Source organism: Misgurnus anguillicaudatus, chromosome 8 (assembly GCF_027580225.2).
Source record: "Misgurnus anguillicaudatus chromosome 8, ASM2758022v2, whole genome shotgun sequence".
In the NCBI taxonomy this organism is placed as follows: domain Eukaryota; kingdom Metazoa; phylum Chordata; class Actinopteri; order Cypriniformes; family Cobitidae; genus Misgurnus; species Misgurnus anguillicaudatus.
The window spans coordinates 31,883,114-31,900,209 of record NC_073344.2 but is presented as its reverse complement, the minus strand read 5'-3'; the positions used below and the strand labels follow the sequence as shown (position 1 = coordinate 31,900,209).

Below are 17,096 nucleotides of genomic sequence, written 5' to 3'. Positions count from 1 at the left end.
AGTTTTATCAGCGGTGGAGCTAAAATCTGCAGGACCAATGTTGCCTACCTCTGGTGTATACAGTGTATTTAAGCCATTTGTCAAAATGATTGAATATTTAAATATTAATTTATAACTCTTTTGCCTTGGCAACCTACGGTAGGTTAATTAATAATTTGTTAATTTACAGCAGGTACTTTTAACACAGTCCTTTGATTAAACCATTACCTTTACAATCTGTCTAAAACAAAACACTTGTGACTCCTTCACTTCTCAACATCAAATAATTAAAGTGCCCATCTTATGACTGCTTTTCCACAAGTTAAATAGGTGTATGAGTTCCATAAAGCATGTTTCAAAAGTTGTTTGCTCGAAATAGCTTGTAGGAAAAGATTGTTACCCATCTCTAGGAGCCTCTGTTCCAGGGCATTTCAGATTGTGCCGTTTTGAGCTAGTCATTACATATTTATGAGCTGCTGCTCCTTTGATCACGCCCCACTACTAACGTCATGTGCGCGTGCATAGTGATATCGTGAGCAGTACAGACCATACTGTGTTATTATTTTATATATTATTATTATTAACGGTTTTTGTTGCCAACAGACAAATCATGCAGAAAAGTATCACTAATAAGTACACTACAGGAGAAGAAACTTATGACATACAATGATTTCAGAGTCAATTGTGATGTAGCAGTCTCAACAATAAACTCGTTTTCCCTGGATAATGCTAACATATTCCCATTACAAAACATTTTCAAATGCACTATTTTCGCAAATTACAGAAATTAAGACCCGGCGGAGGATGTATACTGCTTGTGGACCGCATGCTTATTGCTAGAAGCTAGCGGGAGGTCCGGACCGTAAAGTTATAAGAGGCTCGGGGGATAGCTTCGTCAGAAAAGCCGGGGCGGTAAGGCCCGGTCTCGGTGTGTCAAACTAATCATGACACACAAAGATTCCAACGTAAATTGTGATGTAGCAGTCTCAACAATACACTCGTTTTCCCTGGACAATGCTAACATATTCCCGTTACAAAACATTTTCAAATGCATTATTTTCGCAAATTACAGAAATTAAGACCCGGCGGGGGATGTATACTGCTTGTGGACCGCGTGCTAATTGCTAGAAGCTAGCGGGAGGTCCGGACCGTAAAGTTATAAGAGGCTCGGTGGTTAGCCTCGTCAGAAAAGCCGGGGCGGTAAGGCCCGGTCTCGGTTAGTTTGGCAAAGCACTATTACTTAGTTCTTGTAGAATTGTAAAATAAGGCCGTTAAATATTTTTTTAACTTTGGAAACCACGCTGTAAACTATCTAGCCTGCAAAAATATCTATATAGCCTACTGTTTACAAACAATTTTAACATCACTATACATTTAAAAGGTATAATTTACGGGATTAGCATCTATGTATGATCTCTGTTTTGAGATACAGATGCTCTAGCATCATAAATGTAGTATTTTGTGACAGAAGATGACAACATGCAAAATATAACGTGACTTCTTACCTTTTGTGTTGATACAACGATCGCGAATCGAATCCAGTCTGTTTCAGATGTGTGAATGATCCATGAAAGTCCAATTAAATACATCCAATGACCATTTTTGTCCACAAATGCGTATAATCCGTGAAATATAGATACATAGTCTGTTGTTTACATCAGATTTCGCATGAAGGTCTTATCGCCTACAATCTGATGACTATTTGCGTCATAACACACCGTGTATAAGATTACTCCGGGTTCCAATAACCACGCGTTAAAACTTTGTTTTTAAAAGTAGGCGGGAGTATAATCCATAATATCCAAATAGCGCTGTTATTTCAGTGAGACATGATAACAGCAGGGTATCAGCGAAGTGACTGACTGCTCTGTGCTCTCTCTAGCTCCCTGGTGGGTGGAGACCTGCGAGTGGAGTGGTGGGCGGGAAAATTCAAACTGAATGTGACGAAACGGCTAGTTACGTAACAACAGAGCTGAGTTTGAACTCGCGCAATCTGAGACTCAAGGCAGAGGACATTCAGAAACCTGTATCTCACTCAAAACAGCATGGATGGATTTTTTTCCAAGTTTGTATTTGTGTGGGAGCATCAGAGACACAAAATAACACCCCAAAACCCAGAAAAAGTGAATTTTTCATAATATGGGCACTTTAAAGATGCAATTTGTATAATCCACGCCACTAGTGGGCGCCACATCAAATCAATAACAATGACGTAGATTAATGATGCTCTGAAGCAGCATGGACTGATGGGATTTGTTGTCTTTAACTCAAACGCTGATGGCCATAAATCAGACAGGAACAATAAATCATGTTACACATGAGGTAAAGTTTTATAAATGTTGTGTTTGATGAAATCGTTTTTTTTTTTATGTAATGTTCAAAACGCAGTTGTTAGTCGTAGATGTTACAGTATTAGTCCAATACGATGGTTTGTTAACACGGCACAGAATTTAGTGTTCAGATGAACAAACTTACCATAAAATAAGCGAGTGGCCCGACAGACGCTATTACTTCCGAATTTGTCCACAACACTGTTGTCATGTGGTTTTTACGTCAGTAAAGGCGGTAACAAAGGGTAACGCAGATATTAACGTCATTTACAGGCGACTGCACTGCCCCGTGTCACTGTTTAGGGCAGCAATTTTCTCATAATTTGCAAGTAGTTATAGATATTGCTAGTAATCAGCTGGACAAAATATATAACCCCGGACTAGTGGTTTTTGGATATTTTTACTGCAAATATCTTACAAATTTTACCTTTAAAACACACTTCCAGTCTATAAAACAGAAGCGTAAGATTTCCCTAGCAAAAGCCTTGGGACATTTCAGATTGAGGCGCTTTAGGTGGATGATAGGTGGATGAAATCAAGTACCGCGAGAGCATTTCAATAGCAGTCTCCTTTGTATGACGGCATTATACCCCTCCCTTTCGAAACGCATTGAGAAGCTACGGTAGCTGCCACAGGGCAAACACGTCATCATCTGAGACAACGTAGTGACAAAACACGCTCCATAGAGCAGTTTATCCATTTAGGGCTAAACATGGCGGCGCAAAATGGCAACTTCCATGTAAGAGGACCCGACCCGTTGTGTATGTAGATAAAAACGGTGCTCCGATAAATCGCCCGATGATGCTTGCATTGCTTCTCAATGAATTACGGTGAACTGCCCTTACATCCAAATGCCAGAGGGCGCTCTCGTGCAGAAACTCAATTTGTGCTTCAGACAAAGAACCATACACACGCAGCTTTAGAAAATGGCTTACACATATTTATATTGCTGTTCTTCAACCTTTTCAGGTTTTTTATATTACTTAAGAATATGTATAATGATTATGTTTGACAAGTGTTGATATTTCAAATGCACGTTATAAACGACTCAAACTAACAGTGATTTTAGATCGATGAGGACTTACTCATCAAAAGCCGTAGTACATGAAATAGCTGTAAATATCAGCTGTGCGATTCAGAATAGTTATCGGCCGCGTATTATTAGTGTATATCGTCATTTATCGGAGCACCCGTACTTTACCACTGATAATATACAGCAACCACTTTTTCAGACTGCATTTTACTTTTCGAGCTTCACCCTGCTTGATCAATCACCTTCCCCAGCAAAGCACATGATTGTGGGATATCAAAGGCAGTGAAGGATAGAAGAAGGTATCTCAGTAGACAAGAAGTCGGATTTGGATGTGACTTGATGCATTCTTGGACCTGCTTTCAGCTTTTGGACTTTCAAAATCTATTCTAATTTATTTTGGGCCTTGTTTACAAGTCAGCAATCCAAACTGTAACATTAGACATACAATATTTCAACCTCAACAGTTTTCTAAAAGTCATTTCATGCCAAATATTGAATCTCTCCACTAATATTTTTATAAAATTAGGAGCAGATGTCTATGTAACCAAGTCTTAGATATTGGGGTTGACAAACCAGAAATGATTAACAAGATGTAATAAAGACATTCTCACAGCTGTTTTCCTGCATTTAATCCAAGATAAATCAAAGCTAAACAGTGTATAACTCCACCCTACATGTTATATATCTCCTGTTTTGTGGTCATATCTAAAAGCAGCCCGGCCTAATCTGTAAAGTATTAAGATCCAGATGTGATTTGGACCTGTCGACTATTTAAAGCACTTTAATCATATTTGGTAGACCACCCATTTCCTGGTTCTTTGCATTACATGACACCTAATGACACAAACCTACAAATATTGCAATGTTTTACATTAGCAATACTCCTTTATATGTTTCTGTATTACAATATGCAGTTGGGATTATACAGATGGTCTGTGCCTGTGATAGCCAATTATAGGGTGTGGATTTACCAAGATGTTCCATTTTATGGCTTGTTATGTAACAAAATGCCCATTATCAATATCTTTATGGGATAATGCGGATGTTGAACATCATCTTATTATTTCAGTGGGGTGCTATGAAGGGTTTCTGCTAGTTCGAAAAGGCTCATTTTTTGAAGATTTTGCCGCAGGGCATGCCGTTGGTACATACTGTAGATAGCATGGTACATATTCTCTCCTGTTATACTCCGTCTGCCTCATGCCAGTGGTGTTTACACATGAATGTAAATCAAATACAGATTTAATAAAGAACTTTAATATCCATGAGTGCATGATGTCTATTGATATTCCAAGATTCATTATTGATATTCATGGAAGGATGGTACACTTCAACATATCAGTTAAACCTTTGGTTCTCAAACTGGGGGGCATGAGATGGTGCCAGGGGGAGAGCATTTTTTAGACATTTTCTAAAATACAATAATTATAAATTGTGTAATCAAACCTCAGAAAATAGCTTCCAACCAACATCACTATATTGTATATTTTAATACGCTTCAAATTCTAAGTTTGAAATTGTTCATGAATTGTCTTTGGGAGGGGGGCTGCGAAGGGCTACTGCGCCTTACACGCCGAAAAGTTTGAGAACCACTGAGTTTAACTTTAGCGATAAAACTGTGCACATGATAACTGCTGGTTATCATGTCAATACGCACAAGTTAAATACTGTAACTAGCTTGCCTTTAAGTCTTCATCCTTGAAAACCCCCCACATCAACCTGCACGTATACGCTTCACATACACAAGACGAATTTGCACATCCTGAATCATGAAGACCATAAAATAAATTACGTTTTGAATCCCAGGAGGCTTTAGTTCCGGTAATCTTGTCTTGATGTATAGCACCCCCGTAAATCCTCCCCATTGTTTTACACTATTACAGGAAGGTGAGCAAAATGAGTCTGCTTTACCTAATCTGACTCTTTAAAGCAAATTAAGCAAAAAACTTGGTCCATGGGCGTTAATTTTGGTAATTAAATTAATGGACCGCATTTCGAGCGCATTTTTGTTTATATATATTTTAAATATTTATTATTTCAAATATATTATTTTAAATATTTATATAATCAATATTTGATAATAAATAAATGTATTACAGATGTATAATAAATGTATAATAAATATATAATAAATTATTATTTGATAAATTAGTAGAATTTACATATTCTGTCTCTGTGGTTGATGGGCAGTCACTTGCTAAGGTCCGATTGTATTTAAGGGGAACGTTGAATAGTTCAAAGTGCTGAGTCAGTGGTTTAATTATGCTAACAGTCCAAGGGAATACGAATTAGTATTCACTGTGCAGAGCGTGCAGGGAAAAGCACAGTCCCAAGAAATTACAATAGCAAAATGGAGAGATGTGTAGCTAGAACTGGGAAAACAAGTAGACTCCGATATAAATCTTATATTCAAGATTATTCTGTTTCCATTATTATGTCCACAGTTTATTAAATAATTTTTTTTTCTTATTTTCAAGTATTTTTCACTGTAAAAATGCAGCATTTTGTCAAATTAACATTCAACATATTTTTATGTTACTTTAACTCAGTGGTGGGGAACCCTGGAGGGCCACTGTCCTGCAGAGTTTAGTTCCAACCCTAATTAAACACACCTGAAAAATCAAATTAAAGTCTTCAGGATCACTTGGAAATTAAATTTAGGTGTGTTTGATTAGGGTTGGAACTAAACTATGCAGGACAGAGGCCCTCCAGGACCCAGTGTTCCCCACTCCTGCTTTAACTTTACAAATTAAGTTTAGCAATTTCAACTTGTTTTTATAAGTTATGTCATCTTATTACAAGTCAAAACTTAAAATAGTAGGTTAAATTGACTTGCAAAACTTTGTGTGTAGCTTAAATGGTCAAGCATTGTGTTAGCATCGCAAAAGGTCACGAGTTCAATCTCAGGATCACATGCTGATAAATGTATTGAGTGTAAGCAGTGTTGTGGGTAACGCATTACAAGGAGCGTGCATTACATAATAATATTACTTTTCTGAAGTAACGAGTAAAGTAACGCATTACTTTTTAAATATACACAATAATATTTGGGTTACTTTTTTTTTTTAAAAAGTAATGCAAGTTACTTTTTTAGTTTAATTAATTCTATTTAAAAAAATTACTGAATTAAAATAAACGTAGTCACATTATGCACTCACTTTAAGTCAGAAACTAAGATGACCGGCCAGAACTCGACATTTTTGTGATGAAATATGCAATTTCTGAATGCAGAACTTTTCGGTCATAAAAAACACCTGCAAGGCCTGAAAGAGATCAAGCCTCAGCGAAGAAAAAGTAACGCAAAAGTAACTAAAAAGTAACGTGAGCATTACTTTCCATGAAAAGTAACTAAGTAACACAATTCGTTACTTTTTTTGGGAGTAACTTAATATTGTAATGCATTACTTTTTAAAGTAATTCTCCCCAACACTGATTGTAAGTTACTTAAATAGCAAATAAATGTTAATGAAATAACTTTAATGTAATACATTAACCTTTTCAATTTGTATAATGACTTTCCTGACATTTCCTTATACACAACTGGGAAATGTCACTCTCCAATCGCACAAACAACACAACAGATTAATAGTTATTGAAAAATGAACGTTGCTTGACATTTGTCTCAGCAATATATCACGAGTCCCATCAATATTAGCTGACACAGATCATAATAGATTGAAATTCATCACTAAGGAGAAATGAAGTGTTAAGCAAAACTGAAAATATGAGTCAATAAAACATCATCACAAAGTTTTATTACAAAATCATTTCATCTCATTTAATCCAATAAAAGGGATGCATATTTGTTTTTGAATGGATAGGTTGTATACTTCATTGAATTTCCCTGCATGCCTTTATGTGTGTGTAAGACCTTTGCAGTCATGCATGAGAGGTTTGCACACACATAAGCATATATGCACAGTAAGGCAAGGGAGGGAGTCAGGTGCACGTTTCAGGGTGTCTTCATCCACCACCCCACAGTGTGCCTAGGCAGTGTGCTCACTCGGAATTTTCCAGCCCCTCCCACCAGGACAGGGAGACCCCTTTCAGCCAGCGTGGTGGATATCCAAACAAGCAAGACACGGATCATTCTAGCACAGACTCCAGCAGAGCTTGGACAGACTTGGCACCTTTTTCTCAAGGGTCGACTTCTCTGGACAGATACAAGGAGGTTAGGTGGGCCCTGGAACATACATTCTTCTGAGATCAAGACTGATAAGTATTTGGATACTTTTGAGAGTTGGAAAAATGCAGGATAAGAGGTTTGTTTCAGAGGGTCTGGGGCTGAAGGTTCAACCCGAAACAGGTGTCTTCCCTCCTTACACCCGTGCGGGTAATCCCATCTTCGGCGGCAACCAGCAGCAGGATTACTCTGCCATGATCTGGCTTAAAAGAAGAGATAAATTGGAACGGGTAAGCCTGATCACTGATATTGATGGTAACTGCTGACTGTTGCTCTTTTCCCCTAACACCATCCACCTGTAACACACAGTCCTGAACATGATGGATTAACATCATCATCATCATTATCATTGAACTTCATTCATTAGCATTGTCAGACATAAGTGAATGTTTTTTCGTTATGTCAAGTTTTAAAGATTACATGTTCAAGGCAGTATCAGATTCATGTATGTCAGTCACGTGTTCATGAGTGTCATTAGACACTCCCAAAACCTTTCAAATCATGTTTTACCCCAAACTCAAAATATAAATTTAATATTAAAATTAAAGCATAAAATTGTACTATTCCCAGGAGAAAATTACGGACGACTAAGGCATTGGTTTGAGAAACAAATAACCCGACAGTCCATCTCAAACTCATTGTCTAAAAAAATGCTATGGGTATTTTCAACCCAGTGTTTGGTCAAAAAGGGATAACCCCAACCGATTGGGTTAAATTAACCCAGAAAATTATATTAGACCTAAGAATGGGTTAAAACATCCCAACTTTTTTAACAACTCAGCATAGGTTAAATTACAACCCAACACGTTGGGTTCGTTCTTTTTGACCCAATGTTGGCATGCTGACGAATAGTGCTTTGATAACATCCTAGAGCAAAGGTGCCAAAGAATGCATTGCATTGAATAATAATGCTGAGCTACGCTTAGATTGGCCGTTTTTCTGAGCGACTTATTTCAGTAGCTCTGTGTGTGTGCCAACTTCAGCCTATACTTTGGCATATAGCAGTCAAAACTTGGTTTTTAGCATTGAAACAACATTGTAAATGATTTAATGTTGGGGCGTACATCACGACTGTAACGTCACAGTTGATGTTATGTTGAGATTGCCCTGTTTGGTCTTTTGGTTTACATTAGAAGGAGAAAACAATAGTGTTTTAGGCTCAAAATGTGTCATTGCCATGTACAAAACTCTTATTATTCATCTATGCCTATAAATACAGTTTTACATTCTACGGCACCTTTACATTTTTTAAGTAAATCAATCTACAATGACGTCTTACACTCTAGAAAATGATGGGTTGTTTCCAACACAGCGTTGGGTCAAAAAGAATCAAACCCAATCTGTTGGGTTGTAATTTAACCTATGCTGGGTTGCTTTAACTCATTGTTAATTTAAAGAGTACCTGGGTGATTCTCACGAAAACTTGGTTTTAAAAAATTCAAGCATGAAAATGTAAAAATTGCTTAAATTTACTTTTTTTCCCACCAGACATTGAAAAACAAAGTCTGGAGTAAATGGGACCATTACTTTAAAAACTTTTACTTATCATTTAACACTTTTTGTAACATAATTTAAAAAATTAGTCCTAAAAAATCTCATTACCGCAACAGTCAGAAACATCAACACTGACATATTTTCAAAATGACATGACAAACCTGAAAGAACATAATTTGGAGATTCTGCACATGCATTTAAAATCATAGTATTATACTTCTATTTGATTAAATTAACATTTAATAAGCATCTGTTGCGGTAATGATAATCAAAATGTCGTGTAAGCATTCTGACAAGACAATATTTCAAATTAACTGTAAAAAATGATCTTACCTGGTAGCCATCTTGAAGTAACTGGTCCATGTGCTTGGTCACTCAAAATCAAACTTTATTAAAATTCTGTATGTGTGCTTAAACTGTTCTCAAAAAGTGTTGCGGAGGATGAGAACATCAGGCATGGACACATCATTTTCCTAATTTTTCTTCATTATTATTATACATGAATATTCAGTAAATATTTTTTCTGTCATAGTCTAGCAAAACATCCATTTATTTTTTTTCTTAATATTTTTGTGTTAATTTGATTAAATTACAACATAACGCATGTTCAAACACAGCCGGACACATTGTGGTAATGAGAATTTCAGCAGAAAATGAGATAAAATTTCCAATTATAAATTCTTATGTTGAAATCACACACTGTGCAAGGTAGAACACAGTATTGTGTTAATTCTGATGCTTTTTAATGTTACTATATTACACATTTTAACGCTAAAATCATTAGTGCCGTGGTGTTTCAATGGTTTTGTGAGAATCACCCACCTATTGTCCGATTCACATTTTTACATTTCCTTTGGTGTTTAAGTGTGTATTAGTTCATGTTAACGATATGCAAAATGTACAGAACCCAAAGTAAAAGATGGCACGAGTTATCGTCTCCAACGTAAATCTATTTTCTTGGACTACAACAAACACTCGGATTGTAGGCAACAGTTTACTTCCTGGGCCTGTTGACGTGGAAAAGACCGACATTATCATATTTCCTCCCGCTTCGGACTCACAGCCTGTAAGTTAACTCCTGTTAGCATCGCATTGTGACCGAATCTTTCAGACATGGTAAAGAGCATCACGTTTCCGGCTAACGTCAAATGTTTTCAGGCCAATCACAACGTACAGATTAGCTGGCCAATCAGGGACACTACATTTTTTCATTACTAAAAAACAACGTTATTTTGTGTATTTGGTGTAATACAATGTTTTTGCGTGGTTTAAGGTTAAAAAACACATTATTTTCCAAATACTGAACCGTATTTTTGTAGCACTAGATTTCACTCTCTTCCTGAAACGCATCCCTGCTGGAAAAAACAATAAAACCATTACAGAAAATTCTAATGGTTTCCATTAAAATACCAATAGGAACTATTAGCTTTTACCATTAAAACCACTACACTGTAGTGTGTATAGGGCCAAATTCCATTAGTACCAATAAATATTCCATAAGAACCAATACATAGAACCAATACATACCATTAGAGACCAACAAAAAACAATACACTGTAGTGTGTGTTGGGCCATATTCCATTAGAACCAATAAAATTCCCAATAAAACCATTAGAATTTTCTGTAATGGTTTTATTGTTTTTTCAGCAAGGATGCGTTTCAGAAAGAGAGTGAAATCTAGTGCTACAAAAATACGGTTCAGTATGTGGAAAATTTGTTTTTTAACCATAAACCACGCAAAAACATTGTATTATAGCAAATACACAAAATAAAGTTGTTTTTTTAGCAATGAAATAGGTGCACTTTAACCCAAAGGTGCTTTTTCTCTTTTGACTCAATGCTGGGTTGTTTGTGGGTTTTTTTCTCTCAACATAAGGCTAGAGTACAAGAAAGTATTTTATTACCAACAAACCCACACTATTTATTATGACAATAACACAACAGCAATAAAGCTCTCTTCCCATTAGTGTAACGCAAAACAATAAATCTCATGCACTTAAACACTAATGGGAGTATTTGTTGAATTGCCTTTTAGACAACAATAATAATAATTGTTGCTCTCTCATTTTCAGTTTGCTTTGGATAAAAGCATGTGCTAAGTGAATAAACATGAATCTATTTATTATGAGTAACAAAATAAATACATAATTTAAAGGAATAATCCAAATGGCAAAAAAATGTGTTTTAAGTACTGTATATGGAAAATACATTTTGTAAGTAAAGCTTAATTAAATATATTTTTAAATTTGAAAATATATTTAGTTCATATATTAACATTTATTTCAAAATGTATTTCAAGGGCAACAAATACACCTCTTATTTTACATTATAATATAATAATATAAAAGTTTGTGTAAAATGTATAAGTATGTATAAAATTATTGTGTTAGTAAGTCAGAATGCTTAAAAATACCATTTAACCCCCCCCCCCCCCCTTAATGTAGTTGTGTTTTTTAATTTAGTTGTGTTTTTAATTTGTTGTAGGGTTTTTTATTTTGTTGGTATTTTTTATTTTGTTGTAGTGTTTTTTATTTTGTTGTAGTGTTTTTTAACTTGCTGTTGTGTTTTTTATTTTGTTATGGCTTTTTATTTTGTTGTAGTGTTTTTTTAACTTGCTGTTGTGTTTTTTATTTTGTTATTGTTATGATTTCGGTCTTATTGGCTGCTTTGTCTTTGTTTCACTATGTGTTGTGTTTTTGTTTTGACAGCTCCACACGTGCGCGTCTTCCACCTGGTGATCTCATTACCTCTGACTTCTCTCACCTGCGACCCGCACCTGATTCTCATTATTGTCCAATCCGGTTTGATTTAAATTCCCCTCGTTTCCTTTGTTCTTTGCAAGTTCGTCTTTGTATGTGCCTGCCCGCTAGCTAGTCTAGTTCCAGTCTTGTCGAGTTTGTTATCTGTTTCCCGTATTGTTTTACTCACCGAGCTCTCTGCTGCCTTGCCCCTTAGATTTCCCTGTCCTGCCATCAGTTGTTCCCGATTGGTATATCTACTATCATCCAGCTAAGGACTCTTAGTCTGTGGTTTCTCCGAGCGCTGCTATACACCTTGCGCTGTCCAGCCGCAGTGCGCTTTCGGGCGCGTAATTCTGCGCTTTCCTCGGACCGCTGCAGTGCGCTGTCCAGCACGGACTCTGCTGAAGATCTGACCGCCTCTCTCTCTCTCTCCCACCAGGATTCCTTCTCTGTGCCCTGCGAGGATTTCATCAAGAGTATTTCAAGTGGATGTCCCTCAGTGTTTCCCACTTTGACTTTTGCATTTACACATACACACACACATTTATACATGAAGACATTGCTGTTTGTTTATTTTCTACACATACCCACTGATATTGAGCATCATTAAAATACCCTCTGCTCTGGGAGTTCTGACTTGTGTGATTCGTAACAGTTATGGTTTTTTATTTTGTTGTATTGTTTTTTAATTTGTAGTTGTGTTTTTAATTTGTTGTAGTGTTTTTTAATTTGTAGTTCTGTTTTTTAATTTGCTGTAGTGTTTTTTTTAACTTGCTGTTGTGGGGTTTTTTTGTATTTGTTTTTTGTTTTGTTGTAGTGTTTTTTAATTTGCTGAAGTGGTTTTTAATTTGCTGTAGTGTTTTTTAATTTGTTGTTGTTTTTTAATTTGTTGTGGTGTTTTATAATTTATTGTGGTGTTTTTTAATTTGTTGTAGTGTTTATTAATTTGTTGTCGTATTTTTTTAATTTGCTGTAGTGTTTTTTTAATTTGTTGTAGTGTTTTTTTATTTGTTGTTGTTTTTTAATTTGTTGTTGTTGTTTAGTAATTTGTTGTTATGGTTTGCACTTCAGGGCCACGGTTGTACGAATCTCGCGGATAAACCCAAAACATGCATAAAGTCCTCATGAAATTGAAATGTAAAACTTTTTTAAAGAATATTATTTGTAATATTATATGTTTTATAAATTACTTATCTGTAAGCTTCATTTTTTAAATTCATGTGCAATCATAATCTTTAATCAAAAATGCAAATCTCTTCGAAATAATCTCTGTTTACCTCCTGTCATGAGGAATAGCACGAGAACGGGCCAGAGAAAATATCGCAGTGATTAGCAAATAGGAACATGACCCAACTTACAACGATCCAATCAGTTCTTGTTAGACAACATCAGGTCCTGCTCCACCTTTTTCTTATTTCAGAAGCCATTACACTTGTATAGGTCAGAACAGGGGAAATAAAACAATCGCGACTTATGTTCCATGCGACAAAATTACATAAATGTTACAAGTCTGTTTTGAAAATAAGTACTTCACATATGCATATGGTCAGTTTTTTACCATATTTTTAAGTCTTCATATATATGTTGAACATGGGGTAAACACTCTAAAACTTAATGCAGTAAACCGAGATTTCTTCATCGTGCTGCAGTGCGTATATATCAGGCGGCCTCATTTGGTTAGCTGGGCCTCTATTCCTTTCTTTCTCCTTCTCTCTTAGTAAAATGAGCCACATGGGAGTCAGATAGAGGAAAGTGTGCAATGCACCTGCATTTGCCGATAACAATCGATTACCTTCTTCTCTGATACTGTCCTTGTGTTCCTTTGATAAAAATATCAATCATTCTCACTGCCTAAACCTCGACATCTTTTCCCATTTACACAACTTGAGAATAAAGCACCCTTGCTGTTACAAAGGTGCAAAGTATTTGATCAAAGCAGACGTTTCATTCCTCACACTGTGAGCATCACCGAAATGAGCTCGGCTTAGCCTTAGGGGTTAGACTGAGAACTTTGAGCTGAATCTTTTATCGCCCGAGATGCTGGTGGGTGTTTAAAGTATTCTCCTCAAGAGACTCGTCCTCAGATAGTCAGATCTCATGCACACAGTCTGCTATTAGGCCATTATAAACCTTATGGCCAAACACAATCTTGGGTTATCTTATTCCTATCTTACCTCTTGTACTTCATCTGGAATAGTTATTATCTTAGTATAGAGGTGTCAGGATTTCACACCGTACATTGGTAAACATCCTTATTTGCATATTTCTTTGGTCAATAATATTGATTAAACGAACACTATATAAATGACTACTTGTCCATCTATTGTAAATCAGCTCTGACTGATTAAATCTCCTGAAATGCAAAAGCAAATAATTAAGCACAGAGTGATTTTCTGTCAACAGTTGTGTAGCACACATGTAGTTTAAACAATTATACAGCATGTATTACCACGTTTTTTATAACATTTATACAATACATCAGTTCTGAATTTTATTACAGGTTTTATTGAATCTGGCTGTTGTGTTGTCATGTTAAAAGAACCAGCATGACAAATGGGCTTAAGTTAAAATGTTTAATATGTCATTTTATTACAGCCAGAATTTTTAACACTACCCAGCTAACAGAGGAAAGTTCTAAGAACTTTTCAATATTTACTTTTTTGCTTGTTATGTAAATAATAAAGTAACATTTTGTTTAATTATTTTAAAACATTATTTATTGAATGTTCGGTCAAAATATTGCTGGAGAAAACACACTTTACTTATTATGTTTAGATGTTCATGTTTTAAGTCATTCATTTAAAGTCACCATTATTGTGATCAGTGTTTGTTTTAGTTTGTTTGTTTGGACTCTTGACCCTTGACAGTTTGCTTGCTAGTTTTTCCCTGGTTGCATTAACATTTTGTATATAAAACACATTTTTTATGATCATGTAAAATTAATGGTGAAATTCTGTGGTGGTTGGTGCATAATGGTAAAGATCATTATCTACAACCCCAAATCAGAAAAAGTTGGGACATTGTAGAAATTGTGAGTGAAAAAGGAATGGAATAATTTACTAATCTCATAAACTTATATTTTATTTACAATAGAATATAAATAACATATCAAATGTTAAAAGTGAGACATTTTGAAATGTCATGCCAAATATTGGCTCATTTTGGATTTCATGAGGGCTACACATTCCCAAAAAAATTGGGACAGGTACAGTAGCAAGAAGAGGCCAGAAAATTTAATGTACATATAAGGAACAGCTTAAGGACTAATTTGCAACTGATTAGGTCAATTGGCAACATGATTGGGTAAAAAAAGCCTGTCAGAGTGGCAGTGTCTCTCAGAAGTCAAGATGGGCAGAGAATTACCAATGTCCCCAATGCTGCGGCGAAAAATAGTTTTCTGAGTTTCTCAGAGAAAAATTACAAAGAGTTTGAAGTTATCATCATCTACAGTGCATAATATCATTCCAAGATTCATAGAATCTGGAACAATCTCTGTGCGTAAGGGTCAAGGCTGAAAAACCTTGATGCCCGTGATCTTCGGGCTCTTGGACGGCACTGCATCACATACAGGAATGCTACTGTAATGGAAATCATAACATGGGCTCTGGAATACTTCCAGAAAACATTGTCGGTGAACCCACCGTGCCATTCGCCGTTGCCGGCTAAAACTCTATAGGTCAAACAAGAAGCCATATTTAAACATAACCCAGAAGTGCAGGCGTTTTCTCTGGGCCAAGGCTCATTTAAAATGAACTTTGGCAAAGTGGAAAACTGTTCTGTGGTCAGACGAATCAAAATTTGAAGTTCTTTTTGGAAAACTGGGACGCCATATCATCCGGACTAAAGAGGACAAGGACATCCCAAGTTGTTATGAGCGCTCATTTCTGAAACCTGCATCTCTGATGGTTTGGGGTTGCATGAGTGTGGCATTGGCAGCTTACACATCTGGAAAGGCACCATCAATGCTGAAAGATTTATACAAGTTTTAGAGCAACATATGCTCCCATTCAGACATCATCTCTTTCAGGAAGACCTTGCATTTTCCAACATGACAATGCCAGACCACATACTGCATCAATTACAATGTCAAGACTGCGTAGAAGAAGGATCTGAGCACTGAAATGGCCAGCCTGCAATCCAGATCTGTCACCCACAGAAAACATTCGTTGCATCATAAAAAGGAAGATGCGACAAAGAAGACCTAAGACAGTTGAGCAACTAGAAGCCTGTTTTAGACAAGAATGGGACAACATTCCTATTCCTAAACATTGGTCCTCCTCCAGCTGTTTTTTATATGTACATTTAAATTTTCTGGCCTCTTTTTGCTACCTGTCCCAACTTTTTTTGGAATGTGTAGCTCTCATGAAATCCAAAATGAGCCAATATTTGGCATGACATTTCAAAATGTCTTACTTTCTACATTTGATATGTTATTTATATTCTATTGTGCATAAAATATAAGTTTATGAGATTTGTAAATTATTCCATTCCTTTTTTACTCACAATTTCTACAGTGTCCCAACTTTTTCTGATTTGGGGTTGTATTATTTACTCAAACATCAAACGTTTCTTTTCTGTCAGTAATGTATGTGAGATCCAGCACTCTCGTAGCAGTTTGTCATTAAGGATTTTTAGAAACTATGGACAAAAATTAACCACTGTGTACTTTGTGCACAAGTATCAAGAATCAGAGTATGAATCAATGGTTCTTTTAGTATTTATTTAAAGAGTCCTGGATAAGATTTGTAATTTGTTGATACCCAGAATGCATTGCAGCATGAAGTTTTTCATTTAATTGTCACAATTGTTAAGATTCATACTCTGATTCTTGATGTTTGTGTGACTATATAGCAGCAGAATACTTTTGATAAGTAAGCAATGAATAAATCACTAAATGTTAAGCACTACCATCTAAAACTAACCACAACCATCAAACTAAACTACCAGTTTCTTTTTGCCATAAGAAGCATGATTTTAATACACAAAGTTATAGCACCCAGGGAAAAAACTAGCAACAAAACATCAGGGATCAAGAGTCTTACTAAAACAAACACTGATCACCACAATGGTGACTTTAAATGAAACAAAACATCAACATCTAAACCTAATAAGTGAATTATGTTTTCTACAGCAATATTTTTACCGAACATTCAGAAATCATTTTTTATAAAAGTTTTTAAAGAATAAAATGCAATGTTTCTTTATTATTTACATAAGCAAAAAAAAACGTAATATAGAAAACAGTTGTTTTAAACATTGTGCGAACATTAAAACATGACATTGTCATTATGTTTGAAAATTATAGATTGTAACATTTCTCTACAGACAACCAATAA

The 17,096-nt window shown here is 35.7% G+C and overlaps 1 protein-coding gene across 1 annotated transcript in view; it reads left to right on the top strand.

Annotated features, from left to right (window-relative positions):
- Positions 1 to 7,430: 7,430 nt before the first annotated feature.
- The window catches only part of pld5 (phospholipase D family member 5), a 51,716-nt gene continuing 42,050 nt past the window's right edge, over positions 7,431 to 17,096 (top strand). Inside the window, exon 1 of the mRNA XM_055213304.2 lies at positions 7,431 to 7,755. Coding sequence (XP_055069279.2) covers positions 7,591 to 7,755 — 165 coding nt within the window. The 5' untranslated portion in view covers positions 7,431 to 7,590. The remainder of the gene's footprint in view (positions 7,756 to 17,096) is intronic.